Consider the following 16,415-nt stretch of genomic DNA (forward strand, 5'->3'; position numbering starts at 1 on the left):
AGATTCTGTTTAAGTTCTACCTGCTGGAAAGAAAACATCGCTATCAGTCCTAAAAATTCCTGTATCAATTGAGCTCTAAAATTCAGTCATTCAAATTTGCTCCTTGCTTTAGGCTGAAGGTAGGAGGATTCCTACTTACATCTAAAGATAGCCAGTGGCCTTCTTACCTTTAGCGGGATTCACATTAATCCCAGACTTGTAGAGGTTTTCCTCATTGCTCCAGTCTTTGTTTCTTTGAACAGTTCTGAGTCCATTCAGCAGTACTAGACCCATACAGAGACACAACAGCACAGCCTTGCAGCCTCTAGTCCTCAGTCTAACAAACGAGGCTCTTGCACAAGCAGCAACAAGCAGACAAAAGCCTATACTGGGAATGTATAGTACTCTCTCTGCAATTACAAAACCCACATAAAAGAATAGGTTAGTGGCTGGGATGAAAGGCAATGAAAGGATGCCCAGTGAAAATAGTACTAGGCTTTCTGTAGGGGGCAGGGGTGTCCGTGGAGGGCAGTGGTGCAGTCCAGCTGAGCCATTTAGGGCGGTTTTTGGAGAGCCATGCTCTGTGTTATGGTTTGCATCAGGAGCGTGGTAACCATTACCATTAGTGATGGATTTCCCATTAGTGACATGGGCCTTCCCATTGGTCTCCTTGACTTTGGAGGTGGGACCACGAAGGCCAAACAAAACCAGAATGCTCATTCCAACATAAAAGGCAACAGTGTGAAGGTTCCTACAGTCAGCCAAGGACCTGACCAAGGGCACGGCATCCATGGACCAATCGAAACTGAGCTTGTCAGGGCAGAGGAGGAGCCAGGCGTTGGCAGCAGGCAGGTGGAGAAACGTTAGCATTCGAGTGAGGAAATGAGGCGAGTCGGCTGCAGGGTTGTCGGAATTGGAGAAGTTTGGAGGTTTATTGCCCATCCAGTAGAGGCGAGCTGACAGCAAGAGTGCTCCCCAGGAAGCTAGCATGCCAAGACTCAGCAAAACATTGATGTTCTTTTTCTGAAAAGTAGGGGAAAAAAATGTTAAAGGGAAACACCTAAATCAACATTTAGGTCAAAGCCAAAGGTTTTTGTCTGTGTTCAAGAACACCTGTTGCACTTCCTGCTAGACAGCTACCTAAACGTATATCAGACCTTTTAAAATCAGCCCTCAAGCAAAACATAGTCCTGTTTGTGTTTTTTTGTCTATATGAACAAGATCCTTTTCTGTGTTATAATAAGTAATAACGTTTCATTATAATTTATAGATATGCACTTGCTTAAATATTATTTAATTTATTATCTTTTCATTCCTACAATACAGAGAAAAAGAAAGTATGTAAAACAGTCCCTGGAATGTTTTTGCCTGGGGTTTAAACCACACTCGTGAACAATTATACTGCAACACTGGCAGACTTCTTAAAGTTAAAATGCACAAAAAGCCAGAAACAACACTATGCAAACTGGTGAAAGACACATTAGGATCTGGAAAGCAGGGCACTCTCGTTGATGTCAGTTTCAGTGCGAAGCAACAGGATTGTTTATATGATGAAATATTTGCTTCAGATTGAATGTGTCTTACTCAAAGTGGTGAAATATTTTTTGTTTGAAATTCACAACTGGTTTGCCAATACATTTTTGATGTTCAGAAAGTTATATTAAAGATAACAAGAGAAAATGTCAAAGTTCAAAATCAAAGAATAGAAAAAAAATCAACAAACTTCAAAAAATGTCAGTTTATTAGTATTCCACACACACCCCTCAGTTCTGATCTCATTGTAGGCAACTCCAAAGTAAATTTGAAACAGTGGAGGTTTTCTTCCCAACTCTTTCTGCCTGTTGCAGAAAGTGTGACTGGTAATCGGCTTAGGACTCATTGTTCTGATCTATGCTGTTTATATCTCATAAGAGCATTACTTCTATAACATAATCACTATTATTTTTTTTTCTGTCACGCAACAACTTTGACCAAACTGTTTAGGAACCCATAAAATTTGAACTAAATAGAGTTTGTGTAACCTTTCTAATTTTGCACAGAGCTCTGTTGCTTATTGATAAAGCACATGCTTGAAAGGAAGTAGAAAGAGGATTTTTTAAAATAAAATAAAAATCCTTTCACTGCAATTTGGTTTACAGTTTTTAAGACATGACAAGGTTGTCAGATCACACGCAGCAACCCCCCCCCCATTCCACAGAAAGATAAACTAAACAATCCAAACTGCAGTTCTTATAGCCGCTTGAGGCTCCAAATGGGAGTTAATCCACTTTAACTGCAGCTTTGGTCTCTATGGAAGTTCGCTCCTTCTAATAGGAAAAAAATAAATTGAAATAAATAAATAAATAAAAAGAAACCTCTTAAACATTTGTAGGCAAGTTGAAATTCTACATTAAAATTAATATTATAATTTATCTCAAAATTCAACTCAAAATCTTTCTGCTAAGCCTCACCTCACCCATTCAAGTCACTCAGCTGAATCTCTGATAGTCAGTGCCTTTCGGAGCAGTTTTAACAGAGTTAATCAAATAATCAAATAATATTTCCTGTTTTGAGGTACAGCCCATTTAAGAAGTTTGAGCCCTTGTTTTAATGATTCATATTCTAGTATTTTTCTTAGTCTCTTAGAGCTCCTTAGCAGTTATCTGTATCCTTCCAATGCAAACCAACTTACACCTTCAAATCAAAATGCCAACAATGAGGCTTCAGCATGCAGTATACACAAATGGCTGACGTTACAGAAGCAATGTCCATCTATAATTTACAGTCTATGATCTCCTTGATTGGTTAACATTTGGTCACAGATTGGTTAAATTACATTTGTTAGGTGAAATCTGAGGGAGCTGTAAGACCAGTGATGCTTTTGAGACCATTTTAATTTGGTTTTCTATCTGTCAGATGTGACGCCAGACTTCCTCAATACCACAATTTGACATGATGCGTTCTGAAATCAATTACTGCTCAAATCTGATTTAGTGGTATGTTTTTGATAAGATTAAGCAAATCTGACTTCATTTCTTATACACCGATTACTCTTCAAAGTCATATAGTCAAAGACTTACTGACACAGACAGTGTGGCGCCACACCAACTAAAAAGTGTTTGTTAGTTATATTACTGTGTGCTGAACATGGCATAACACTATGAGTGATGATCACAGAGATGCTGCTAACTTCTATTTTCTGGGGCCATTTATTATCCAAGCACTGCTGTAATATGAACTCTATTTGAACCTACAGTATCCTGAGGGAATTGAGCTCTCTGTGTGTATACAAGTGCATGCTCACAATGTTTTTATAATGTGTACTATCAATGCCCAGGACAGGAGGAGCACACATACTTTTGGTCTAGTAGTCATATTATCACCCGTAAAGCTTTAATACATCTGAAAATTACTACAAGAGCTCATACAACTCATATTGTTGAAAAGGATAGCACAGCTTTGGCTTTTATCTCCAAGTAAGTTTATTCACTATAGTAATCGTTTATACTCCGCTGTATAATCTATGCAATATGAATTGCCATTTCTTACAGCTTCACAATGCACAAAGAGCAAATCAGTCGTGTCATTAATGAACTCTGATGAAATGAGCATGCTCGAGTAAGCTCACGCGTGCTCATGTTATCCATAACACGCCCATGCTAGGATTAGAATAAGAGGCTTAGCATCTACCCTGACCTGCTGGCTCCACTTAAACTGTTGATTTCTCCAGATCTGAAAAGGAAAAGCATGGTCTCTTTGGAGAAGTTAGATGAGGCAAGAAGCCTAGTTACACTAGATCAGTTGTCAACTGTAGGATGAAAAAGGACCAGTTTAAGGACTTCAGCATTTAGAGCATTCTGAGAGGCAGGGGGCAAATGAGCGAGGAAAAATTGGATATTGATTCAGATGCCAAAACGTGGTGCGCAAAGGATAAAATAGAGTGCCTTTTACACAAGAAAAGGTGGGATGTGCTTATTGATGGATGAGACCACACTGAATGTAAAGAGAGGCAACTGACAGAGGAACCTACTTCTGCTCAGTATTGGAAGATTAGCCAATTCCTGTAAGAGAGTCATTTGCGGTATAGCTGAATGGGTTTCATTCTGCTACTCGATGGCTTGTCTATTTCTAAACTGTTCCTTAATTGATTTCGCAATCAGCTGCACACACAGACACACACAAACACACATCTCAAACTGCAGAACGGTGGGGTGCACTGCTAGTTCTACTTTCCAGTGATGCACCACTGCGCCTTCACAAATTCAGAGAGCAAATAACTCTTAACACCACCTTTCGTTAGTGCATTTTAGAGGAAACTGTTTTCTGCATCAGGAAAGTCAGTTTAACCTCAGCAGAATATTATGTGGTAGCTGAAAACAGATCTCCACTAACCCAACTTTACCCTCTTCACACAAAACAATCAGTCCTTTAACAGATCCAACTTCTAACTGCTATAAAAGTCTGTTTATCTTGTCCACTTAGCAAAGAACTCATCCAAATATTATAGAGTAAATTGCTATTTTGAGGTCATAGGAGCATGTGTCAGGGCATCTTTGATATTTGACATTTATCCAATTTTGTTACCATTCCCAAGGTGCTTTTTAACTATGGGCAAGGTGCTCCAGGCATGAGAAGCTAAGGTATAGCACCTTTTCAGACACGTGACACAAACTATTACTTGCTTCATCGGTGTGGTTATTTCACAGAATTCTGTGGCTCACACAAAAGGCGTTTCCCACTTGCAGTGCCATGCACTGTCAACATCAACTGCACTGAAGTACGAGTAAATTGAATGCTTGTTTTGTGTTCCGACTGCATTTCATTGTTGGTTTTCCACTCCCTCGTTTCTACTCTTTTTAAGCGGGCGCACTGTCAAGAGGTTGTCATCTTGCTTTCCAGTTCACATACGTGGAACGTGTGCTTATGTGCCTATTGTGTAGTACATTTTGAGTTTAGGTTTCCAGGCATCCACAGACACGGAAACCACAGCTTAAACCGCATTCTCTCATCTGATGTAAAGCCTTGCAAAATATTTTGGATTAAACCAGGAAGCTAATCTCTACATTATTATATACTCTAAAACCGAATTGTGGGATTGTGAGCCTAGAATAGAATAGAATAGAATAGCCTTTATTGTCATTGTACAGAGTACAACGAAATTGGAGTGCCACTCCCTTGGTGCAAGTTTCAATAATAAATATAAATGTAAAATATAAAAAGTACAAAAAAACAATTGCCTGCATTGCATTTAAGCTACTTTTACCTCTCTGTTGTGTAAAGTACAGCATAGCAGACAAATTTACACACTGGACACTCAAATACAGCAGTGGCCAGTATGCATGGCCGGTATACTGTTTATAGTAAACAGGGTCATTCTGCATCACACAGCATCAGAGACAGATGGTAGTAAATGGTCACCCTGTGTATTATCTTGGCCTTTAAACTGCTTTCTTGAAAGAGTGTCAGCATTGTTTAAGGCAATACAGGTACTCTTGATGCATTTGAAAGTAAACACAGAAAGTAGTCCACTGGATTATGAGTAATGCACAGGGATCCTTACGAAGCAGGGAATCGAAACGTAGCAGCAGAGTGATTGATGTGAGCATACTGAGAATTTGCCTTCAAATTCATAATCCTGAATGTCCAGGCTATCTTATAAGTGTAAAGATTTAGTTTTTTTAAACCACAAGTTCTTTTGTCTTCAAATAAGACTGCATTGCAAGTCATCTATATCACTGCTTTTCATTGTTATCTGTGGATTCAAGACTCAACGGATCCCTGACTTACCACTGGTCTGTTTTTAAAGTTTTGAAGGGGCTTTGTGATTTTAAAATTTTACCGTTATCAGTCGGAGTGAAATTCCTGGGAACTGGTTCTTACTCTTACTAGCTTTAACAAGATCTGCGTGTATCCACGGAGAATGGCTGGCATAATCCCCAGCCAGCTGTCAAATGTAGCATCACGCTCGCGTCAAAAATCCGAACCTAATACTCTCCCACATATCTCCTCCACTTTGGATCCTCATTTGGAAATTCAGCATCAATTTCTGAAGCTTTCGCTCAAATACTTTTTGTTCTCTTTTGCTTTATTATCCACGTTCTCCCTTGACTTAATATTCTCTCCATCGGCCTCTTTCTGCACATAAAACATAGCTCCTAGGCCTTCATCCTTAAACTGCCACTCATTATTAACTCTGCTTTTATAAATCCCAGAAGTGTGTGGTGTGCCTGTTGACACTGTAGCGTGCAGAGTGTTTAAAACATGTTTCAAGACAAGGCACCCTACAGTTGACTTCATATTTGTGCTGTTTAAAGCCGCCTTGGACTGACGTAAGACAGCAGGGAAACAATCTTCCTGACTTTTCTTGTTTAAGGCATGTCCCATTTAAACAAACAAACTCCTCATAATGCTTTGGAACGTGGTGGGCAGCTCATGCAGAGCATTTTTTTTAATCAAACTCTTATATTCTTATCCTTTGTGATTAGAAACCTTGAGTTGAAGTTGTGCCTTTGGGGTGATTCGTTCTCAATGACATGTGCATGGAAAGGCCTACAAAGTGTTGGACGCCCTGCATTTTTATAACAAACATCCAGCAGCCTGTCTTATTTGAGGCATTAACAGTGACATAGTACACTGTGATGAAAGGTACAATGAGGCACGTATTCAGTGCTTTTTCCAGCACTCCAACGTATTCTGTATTGTGCTGACTTGGCGCAGCTCATCCAAGTCATCAGACGGCAGCGTGGCTGGCACTGAGAATGGCTGACTTTGATAGAGTGACCCAATTATCTCAATGTTCTCCTCATGAAAGCTTTGCTGCTGCTGGCACAGAGACCTGTAATGAGATAGGTCACAGGGTGAAGCTTTGCACGCCGTCCAGAACAATAGCTGATCAAAGAAGAGGCGCTGTCCATGTTGGGCTGACTTTTAAAGAGCTTCCTGGGTGTGTAATGTCAGGTCATCAGTATCAGAAAGAGACAGTAAAAGTCAGGGCTGGGTGATGCTGCTGAAGAGCTGTCATGTATCTGATTTAGACTTTAATCATTAAAGCTGATTATTATTGGAGCTGTGTATAAGGAGCTAAAATGCACGTTCCAAATATGAAAATTATAATGAGCCTCTTGAAAGATATGCTTATGCGAAGACTATCAGATTTAATTGCCCCCGTGAAAATGATGTAAGCCTCTAATTACTCAAGCTTTTCTCTGAATGAAAGCCAGATGCAGTCTTTCATTTACACTTAGCCACATACAGTAAATATGCATCTGCATTAAGCTAACAAAAAAAAAGCAAATCCATCGGACTTGATTTTTTCATGAAACATGCAAATAGGTATTGGCTCTACTCCTGAAGCTGTTTAGTCACTGAGAAAATGTCCAGAAGAACATTTTGTGCACTGTAGTAGCAATATTTAACAACTAGCAGTAGCCGTTAGCTAGTTAAAGGTACATAAAAGAGAACCCAGCAGATATTGAAATAGTGTTGTGCCCCTCATTTTCAGATGTCAGACCAGATGGATGGCAAAACCCCTAGAAATTAGGAAATACTGTTGCTTTCATATTTTTGTTATGAAAAAAGAAAATGCATCTCTCTAAGGCAATACCCTTTTTTAATTCAATTTTATGGGAGAACTGCAATAAGACACTACACTGGATATTCATTCAATATACCTATGACATAAGAAAAGTCACAAGAGCTTGATGCATTCATTTTCTTACCTATAAACAAAATTTTAAAAGCGGTCCAAGCATGTTATTTGCCCTATGTCTGATTTTCCCCACTGAGCAAAACATTTGTTTAACCTTTAGCTTCACCACATGTTTCTTAAAATTAATGTTTGGGTGTTTTTTAGTTGGAACACTTTACAAAGTAAGCAAGATTCGGGGGCTAAGTATATAAAAAATAAGCTTGCCTTGCCAGCATCCACAGGAATGCAAGCTAAATAGAGAGCATGCAGCAGATCTTGCAACAGGGGCCATCATTTCATAGCCGAATGCTTCTGCTACAGGATAATTGGCACAACATTCATCAAGCCGTCAGCTGGTTAAACTAACCTTAATCTGTGTGTCTGGGGCATTCATTGAGACAAATGAGGAGGAGAAGTCCACACCAATTCAACTTCGACTTTGTAAGCCTGCCATCAAATCCCTCCCATTGTCCATCTACCTCCACTAAAACATTTGCCGTCATCTTTGATTACCATGCAGATGTGGACGTTGATGTTGCACGTGCAAGTTCAACGTGTCAGGTATGGAGGATAAAAGTAAATAAATTCCTAACATCTAATCTATTTTTCTTGAAGGAACTACTTTTAATTTCATACCTTGGATTTAAAGATTTTCATGCAATACTTTATCTGAAAGGTACAATCACTGATATTCGTGTTTTTCATGCAAGTAAATGCTTGAAACCCCAGGCCTTCCATGCTGTTGCTATGAAACAGATAGCTGTGCTTGGGAAGACGCCTCCCGGCTCTTGTTGTTAGTTACATGGGTTGCGTATAATCTTGTACAGATTAGCCAAAACACCATGCACCAGCTGCAAATAACAGTGCTACAATACTTCTAAGTTATGTATTTAGACTCAAAGGTATAATATATATATATATATATGGCAAACATTTCATCAACCCCTGGGTTTACGAAATGTTTGGCTTTCCTTGGCTTTTCCTACTACAAACAAAAAGAAACTATTTTCTTGGGCCTGTTGTCAACATGCTTGTTTTTGCAACTGACAAACCCAGAATTGCGAAACAAAGACATAATGTCTGGGATATAAGCCTCATTCTGTTTTCTCAATGCACCACGGCTCTAACACCTCACCTTCATCTGTTTCCATCTATCACCACCTAACTCTCCCTCCATCCTACCTTGTTTCATTTGAAATCTCATCTCAATCTTATTAGAGAGTTAACAAGATGAGAAATGGAGTGCTGGTCGAAACACACCTGTCCCCTCTGCTGCACTGGAGCTGCTTTTGGAGCGTTTCCTTTTTTGTTCATAGCTGCTGTGAAGCAGCTCATTCAGGTGATTTGATGTTGATGATTTTGTATTATTCAACTTCATTTGGAAGAAAGCATGAAAACGTGTATTCAGACAAAATCACAATATGCACCATTGTTCTCTGAAGCACGTCTTTGCAGTCTCTCCACCTAAGATACTATCCAATTCAATAGCAACTGATTAAGCCTCAGTGGCAACAGGAGAGCCCCCCATTCCCAAAGTGCTTTAAGGGCACCGTGGGCAAGAAAAACCAAGAATAGATAAAGGAAAGGAAGTGAGAGCATAGTTTCCTTCTCCCTCGCTTGCTCTTTCTCTCACTTTATCCATCTCCCTTGTTTTCCCATGCGTCCCGAGACGTCTGGCTCATAATGGAGGAAATGATTGCCCCCACGGCTGGCCCCAGCACGTAACGAGCTCTTTGCCAAGATAACTGTGACTAGTCCAGCAGACAAGGGCATTGCCAGATTGATAAATGAGCCAGATGTGCCGGCAGCAACAGGAGTTGCTGGGGGGTTGGCACCGACCTGATGGGCTGGCACAAGAATGCTGGCCAGGGTTATTGTGTGTGGGCAAAGAGGTGCAGGTTGCTGTTAATATCTCTGCTACACAGCTTGATAAACACACAATAAAATCTGACTTTCCATAATTCTGTCTGTGAAGCTATGAGACAGGTTGCGACAGGCTGAAATAACATTAAACTCTCAAGTCAGCCCTGGAAGCTTTCTCTGAATAAGCCGAAAGTGTCTAATCAAGACTGTATACAGCATTAGATGGCTCGCAATTCGCAAATTCAAAGTTAGAAATGCGTACATGCAGCAACCTCTAGGGCTTAAAAAAAACGCCAACACACAAACGCCAATTCCTGCAGTACCATTTTCCACTTGAGGCTGACTCCAAAAACAAGTCAGCGTTTATAGCATGGCACAAAGAATGTGGTGCTAACTGACAACTAATATAGCCCTCTCTGTGGTACAGAGTGACCGAGAAGTATGGGTTTCAATTTTAGGACACTGGTTTTTTAAGTCTGTTATCAAGCATTAATTAGCAAGTACAATTTATGAATACTGCTTTCACCAAGGTTGATAGCATTAGCGGATAGCTTTGAAATACACACAGTGGTTTGTTTAATGTCATGGTTGCTTTGTGGAATTCTTTCTTAGTATATTTAGTTCTTTTCTGAGTTGGTGTAGAGTTTAATTCCTCCCTTGGTGTTTGACTGTTTTGTGTCAGTAAGTCTCCTGTCTTTGCTTCACTCGTGTTTCTGTATTTTCCCTGTTTTATTTTACTGCTTTTGTTGATAGTTAGTTGCTCCATGTAATTTGCTTTTAGTTTAGCTTACTTTGTATTATCTTCTGTGATTCAGTTCAGCTGTGTCTCGTTCCGCTCTGCTGTCTCGACTTTTGCCCTTTTGTGTGTGTGGGTATTCCTGTCCTCCCTCTAGTCATTTTTCAGAGTAACTGTGATCTTGCCCCAGTGTTTTTCCTAGCTTTATGTTTAAATTTTTACAGTTTTCAGTTCCTGTGTTGGACTTTGCGTTTCGTCTTTTCAGAGGACCTAAAGCTAGCCTGAATAAATGTTTCACCCTTTCTACCAGAAATTCCACCAGTCTGGGTCCTCATCCACATAACGTGTAACACTTCTAGCTGCAGGGCATCTTTTATATAACCTATGTTTGGTTAACATTAGCCAAAACAAGTCCAGCTTAGGCTGGTTTTCGGTTGACCCCATGCTGACCCACGTATGTCCTGCTTTGTGGCTTCTCTGGGATATTTTCACTTCTTGGATCGATTAGCTTCAGTAGATGAAATTAGCTTACGTTACCTAATTTACCTAGCTTACCTATTGATGTGAACAAATTGCTAAGCAGTCCATATAGCACCATATAGCTAGTCCAGCAACTCTTAGTCCTCCAAATTTTCAAATTACACTACAGTCCATTTACACATTAGCATTTTTAAAAAGTCTTTATCTTGTAAAAATGGCTACATATGGCAATTTATGTACATAAATATAATATAAACTTCCCATTTGGTTCTTACTTTGTTTTCATTTCATACAAAGTGAAATATTGTAGTCTGGAACAAAAAAAAGTGATAAAATATATGTTTTCTGTAGAATGTAAAAGATCATTTTCACACTCTCTAAAGGCAATGTTGCACAAACCCCTTTAAAACCAGGTTTTTTCTTTTTCACTCATGTATCTTTGCTTGTATTACGGCTATTTTTTCTCCATCAACATATGCAAATACTTGTTATACTAGATGACTGAGTACAATTTGAAAGGCAGGTGTTTTTTTGTATCTACTATGGTCTACTGGCTGTGAAAGCACATATAATTCCAGGTTCTCATGCCAAGAACATAATAAAGAAACAGACTATGACTTCTCCGGTCTCTTATCTCTCTGGGCCACTGACTGCAAATTTCTTATAACAGTCATGGTTATTTATTCTCCCAAAAACAACTCCTGAAGAAGATGGTAACGAATGTGTTTTCGTTGGAATGCTGGCAGCATAAAGAAGACACGAATGTGCTGACACTCTATACATAACAGAGAGTGCCACAAGACATTTGAGATGAACTGTACAAGGTTGCATCAGAAACCTTCAAGCAAACATAGGTATTTATAGATGTTTCCACAAGAAGAGATTACTATAAACAGATCCTCATGCAGACACATGCACATTTAGAGTGAGACTGTCCTTGTACAGTAAACCCAAGGGGACTTTTTATTACACTAGTTATGCATTTTACAAGGGCCATCATGTTGGCTGAAGAGCAGCTTCTCTAATCAAATGAGGAGTGTGGAGTCACACACTCTTTCCCATAATCAGATGAGTCACCACGTCAAGGTTGTCTTCCTTAAATAACTTAACTTTGGAAGAGGGGGGGAAAAATTGAGCCATGCCGGGTTTCCCTGCAGAGGAAGCACATGTTATCTTTGTGTGTGTACATCTGTGTATTAACTGTGTGTATAACCAAATACACCTGAGAAGGATGTGCTGTTGCTTCTCTGCACATACCTTTTGTCACCTTCAAATGAGAAATCAACTCACCCCTGAAATAGCTTTTTCCTGTCCAAGCCCCGTTTCCTCAAATGCACATGTATCCACGCATATGAGTCCGAGATCCTAATTTAGATTTCCTTGCATGAATGTGTATCCATTTACTGCAGCAAATTGAAGGTGGTGGCAGCATTGTAAGGAAGTGAAAAACTTCCAATCTTCCTGTTTAGCAGGCGAATGAGGAAAGCTTATTTTTCATGCAGCAACTACGGAGTCTGCATAAGCAAACAGCTTTCCTAATTACACCACTAATGAAAGGCAAACACACAATTCACACACAAACAAAACCTTGTTAAATACACACACAAAACCTAATCCAGGAACCATTAACAGCTGGCAGGCTGAGGCTCACCTCTAAGGGAAGGAAGAGGAAATTGGGGGTGCGCAGAGATGCCAAAACAAGAGCCAGTGAAAATACACAGACATTTACCCCTGGCGGCAAGAATTCATTTACCTTTCCTAATAGGTGAAGAAGTGCCTGGCGAAACCGGAGCCTCTGGAACACGAAGAGGTCATACACAGCTGACACAGCCAGCACTGTCACCCCCTGCTCCTTCCAAAGCATGCTGGCTGCTGCAAACCACAGGCTGCCCAGCATCCAGCCCCAGCACCTGATGACAGAGCCTCCACCACATTGCCTGTTCTGGAAGGCCCCATGTGGCACCGGTCGGAGTCCACAGTGTCTCACATAGCAGAGAAGAGACAGCAAGAAAAACAAAGCGGCACCAACGTCCGCCCTTCCCACCACACCAGCGACTGCTTCAGTGTGAATCGGGTGGGAGGCAAAAAGAAGGCCTGCCAAAAGGCTCCACAATCCCCCACCCAGCAGCGGCCGGCTGAAGGCTGTGACAAGGGCTGTGACCAGGCCGTGCAGCACCACATTCAGTAAATGGTAGCCCCAAGGGTTGAGGCCGTGCAGGGAGTAGTTGAGGCGGAAGGAGAGGGTGCAGAGTGGACGGAAAGACTTGTGGCTGCCACTGTGAGTGAGCAAAGTGCCCCAGAAGTCGTCATACAGGATGTTGGTCCAGGGAGTCTCAGGGAGAAGGTCCTGGTTGGTCTTGATGGCTCGGCTGAAAGAACAAAAGGAATAGGTCAGAGGCGTTTATTGATTTAATATTGATATTTTGTGCTATGAGCCAACATTTTCAACATACAAGTATGCATGTAGTCAGTTTAAAATATTACATTAAAGCAACTTTAAGGTCAACATTCTTTAAAATGTGTTTTCAACTGCGTGTATTAACAAAGAATTTCTTTGCAGAAGCCCTTACGTAGCATCCATCTGAATTGTGTACACGGAGATAGGAGTCATTTGGAATACCAAGTTTTCTATCTTGCTAATCATGCACTCATAAGTTAAACTTAATAGCCAAATGCAATGAGAACACCACAGAGTATTTGATTAAACACAGAGACATGTGCACGCTGCTGAGCTCTCACACACACACAGCATGCGCATATGTCACATGTACCTGCAAACACACACACACACAGACAGGTGGTATAACACCCCCGAGGTTCTGCGGATTCTCGTAATTAGCGTCTCATTACTGAGGGACATGAGCAGCATTCGTGTACAGTCACAGACTGCAACAAATGAAGATCACAGCAGAGACTGATGAATGGGATCGCTGCTACAACAACAACAACTCGAAGCCAGGTGAGTGAAAGAAAAAGCTTGCGTAGATATTCCACATATTTATAAGTGTTTGCCAGGAGAAAAGTGAGACCACAAAATAAAGACAAAGGAATCAGTAACAGAGGGGAAACTGCAGTGAAATTTACATTTTCCATACACTTTAATAAAAGTCTGTGTTGTCACAAAACATCTCCAGACACTTACTTGAACAAACTGACCTTTAACAAACTTTAGTCAGTCAAATGAAGCCCTCTTTTCGTGGAAAGCAGCGGTGCATATCCAGTTTTTGTTTGTTTTTTTGCAGCATTTGCTTTCCCACCATGAACAGCCATGTCAGATAACAATTATTCTTGCTTCACAGCTGCATGCATACAGCAACCATTCAACATATAATTTATATCAATTTCTGTCCAGACTTGTTCTTCAAATTGTGCAATATAAAATGTCACCACTGAAGACAAAAAACAAAACAAAAAAACGTGTCCTTGTTCTTTCATGTGCTCACTACATCCTAACACCTTCTGTGTGACTTTCCTCTTTTCCTCCTCCTTGGGAGCTCCATTTTTACCATCCTTTGTCTAATATATCCACTATCCTTCCTCTGCACCTTTCCAAACCATCACAAGCTTGCCTCTCCAATTTTGCCTCCGAACTGCTCAACCTGAGCCATTCCTCTCATACATTTCTAATCCTGTCCCTCCTGGTCACTCCCAATGAAAATCATAAATCTTTAACTCTGCCACCTCCAGCTTGTAAACCTTCCCCTTTACTCTTGCTACCATTCTTCTGTCACAAATCACACTTGTCTCCATCCACTCCACCCTGCCTGCACTCTCTTCTTCACCTTTCCTGTGCACAGTCCATTGGCTTGAATGGTTGAAGCCAGGTATTTAAACTCATCCACCTCATCAATACTTCTAGTCCTTGCATATTCACAGCCTCAGTCCCTACATTTAAAGGCCTTTATTTTTTTTACCTATTACCTCTGACAACACCTACCCATGATCCTCCTCCTCCTGTCTTCAGAGCACAGTTTCCGCTCCACTGGCATCCTAGTGATCAACTGTACCAAAGGCGGTTGTTGTTAACTGATCTGGTATGGATGTGTAATTGATGGCTCGCATATATGATTTGGCATTGATTTTCTGCTCAATGTCCTTCCTGACGCAACCCAGGCCTGTGACCAGCGTGTGCCGGGGCCCACACCCCACACCCACTCAAGATGACTTTGACCTTTCATCACTTCATCCTTGGGTTCAAGTGCCAAATCTAAAGGCATTCCATCATCACATGGAAGAGATATTGCATTTACAACAATGAAACAAAATTACCTATAGCCAGCTAAGCCATAAAAATAAGTGCAGCATTTGAAAAGCAGGACTGATGCACTGAATAAATGAAAGGGGGATTGAAAACACCAGAACGCCAGTGTCTGCACTGAAAAATCTGCCGAGTGTTTGATGGATAGTAATTTGATGCAATGTCAAGTATCACTGAGGCAGTGTGGTTTTCAAAGAAGGGTTGCATGCTGTCGAGAATGCAGCCTAATGAGTACCTACGAGGTGACTGGAGCAGACAAAGAAAATATTACTGTAGATCAAATTATAGTGGATGTAGAAAAACAGAGAAGCCCACAATACAAGAAATATGCCACTAATTGTTGGAACAGGAAATAAGAGTAAACTGTGTTTAATTTATAACATAGAGAAAACCAAAAGATAGCCAGATCTACTGATCTCAGGGCTGACTTGCCAATTAAAAGCAGCTGGGTGATGACAACAAGCAGATTCATTCCAGCTTTTCTTATCCTCTGAGGACAATGCTGCTTTTTTTTTTTTTTTTTAAACCAGGCTGAATATATTATTTTAATATCGCTAGGAGAAGCTTGGGTTATGTGAGGTTGATTGCAAAAGCTTTGCGTTTCCAGGATTTTAACACTGACCCAGTAGTATCCCCCGCTTTCTCTCTGTCTGGGTTTGATCATCCTTTGCAATGTTTCTGTGTTTGTGCATGGCACACTCGGGAAGGAAAGGAACAGCAAAAGGAGGCCAGTTGGGGACTTCCTTTGTCTACAGACTGTAACTCAGAGCTGAGCTTATAAAAAAAAAAAAGAGGACAGGGGAGAAAAAGACAGGGAGAAAGAGACCGAACTGCCAGCCTGTAATAGAAGACAAGATAAAAGTAAAAGAATAACTAAGACAGCAAAGAGAGGGAAAAAAGTCAACCCATTAGCCTACAGATCCAGTCTCAAAACAATAACTGCTGAAGGAATTAATTTAAATGTTTTTTTCCTTTAAGCCTTCAGTCCTGTCATCGCGTGAGCTGTAGTAAATTCCTGCATTTCCCAAGATTGTTCTGTCAGGGAAAAGCATTGTGTATTTATCAGGCTCTCACTTACAGCATATAATATTTCTAAGGAGGCGGTGCATTACATCATGCAGTTTACAAAGCCTCTTCCTTTTTTACTGTAGTTCCACATTGAGCTGTTATTTTAGAAATGATTTACAGTCCCAGCATAGCGTGGAGCATGAGGACAGCGAGGACTGAGGATACAAGGAAAATATATGTATCCCAAGTTTATCAAAATTCAAGTCTTTAAAGTAATCTCACATTGCAACTCATTCTATGCTTATCCCAAAACACTCCTAAAAGAAGTTGGCTATTTACTGAAGCAGAATAAATATTTTGTCCGTGAAAATCTGCAACTCTGCTCACGCTTCTTCCCATCCTGTCCCTTTGGGCGCTTAGTTAGC

At 40.5% G+C, this 16,415-nt stretch overlaps 1 protein-coding gene across 2 annotated transcripts in view; it reads right to left on the reverse strand.

Moving 5' to 3' along the window:
* The window catches only part of LOC120735758 (protein O-mannosyl-transferase TMTC2-like), a 62,607-nt gene that overhangs the window by 19,682 nt on the left and 26,510 nt on the right, over nt 1-16,415 (reverse strand). Inside the window, exons 2-3 of one of the 2 annotated variants that reach the window (XM_040035399.1) lie at nt 12,478-13,093; nt 168-1,002 (exon numbers count right to left, since the gene is read on the reverse strand). In XM_040035399.1, coding sequence (XP_039891333.1) covers nt 168-1,002; nt 12,478-13,093 — 1,451 coding nt within the window. Of the gene's footprint in view, nt 1-167; nt 6,794-12,477; nt 13,094-16,415 lie in introns of those variants that run through there. The other variant, XM_040035400.1, reaches the window with a different exon arrangement.

This window comes from Simochromis diagramma, unplaced genomic scaffold, assembly GCF_900408965.1.
Source record: "Simochromis diagramma unplaced genomic scaffold, fSimDia1.1 OVJJ01000816.1, whole genome shotgun sequence".
Classification (NCBI taxonomy): domain Eukaryota; kingdom Metazoa; phylum Chordata; class Actinopteri; order Cichliformes; family Cichlidae; genus Simochromis; species Simochromis diagramma.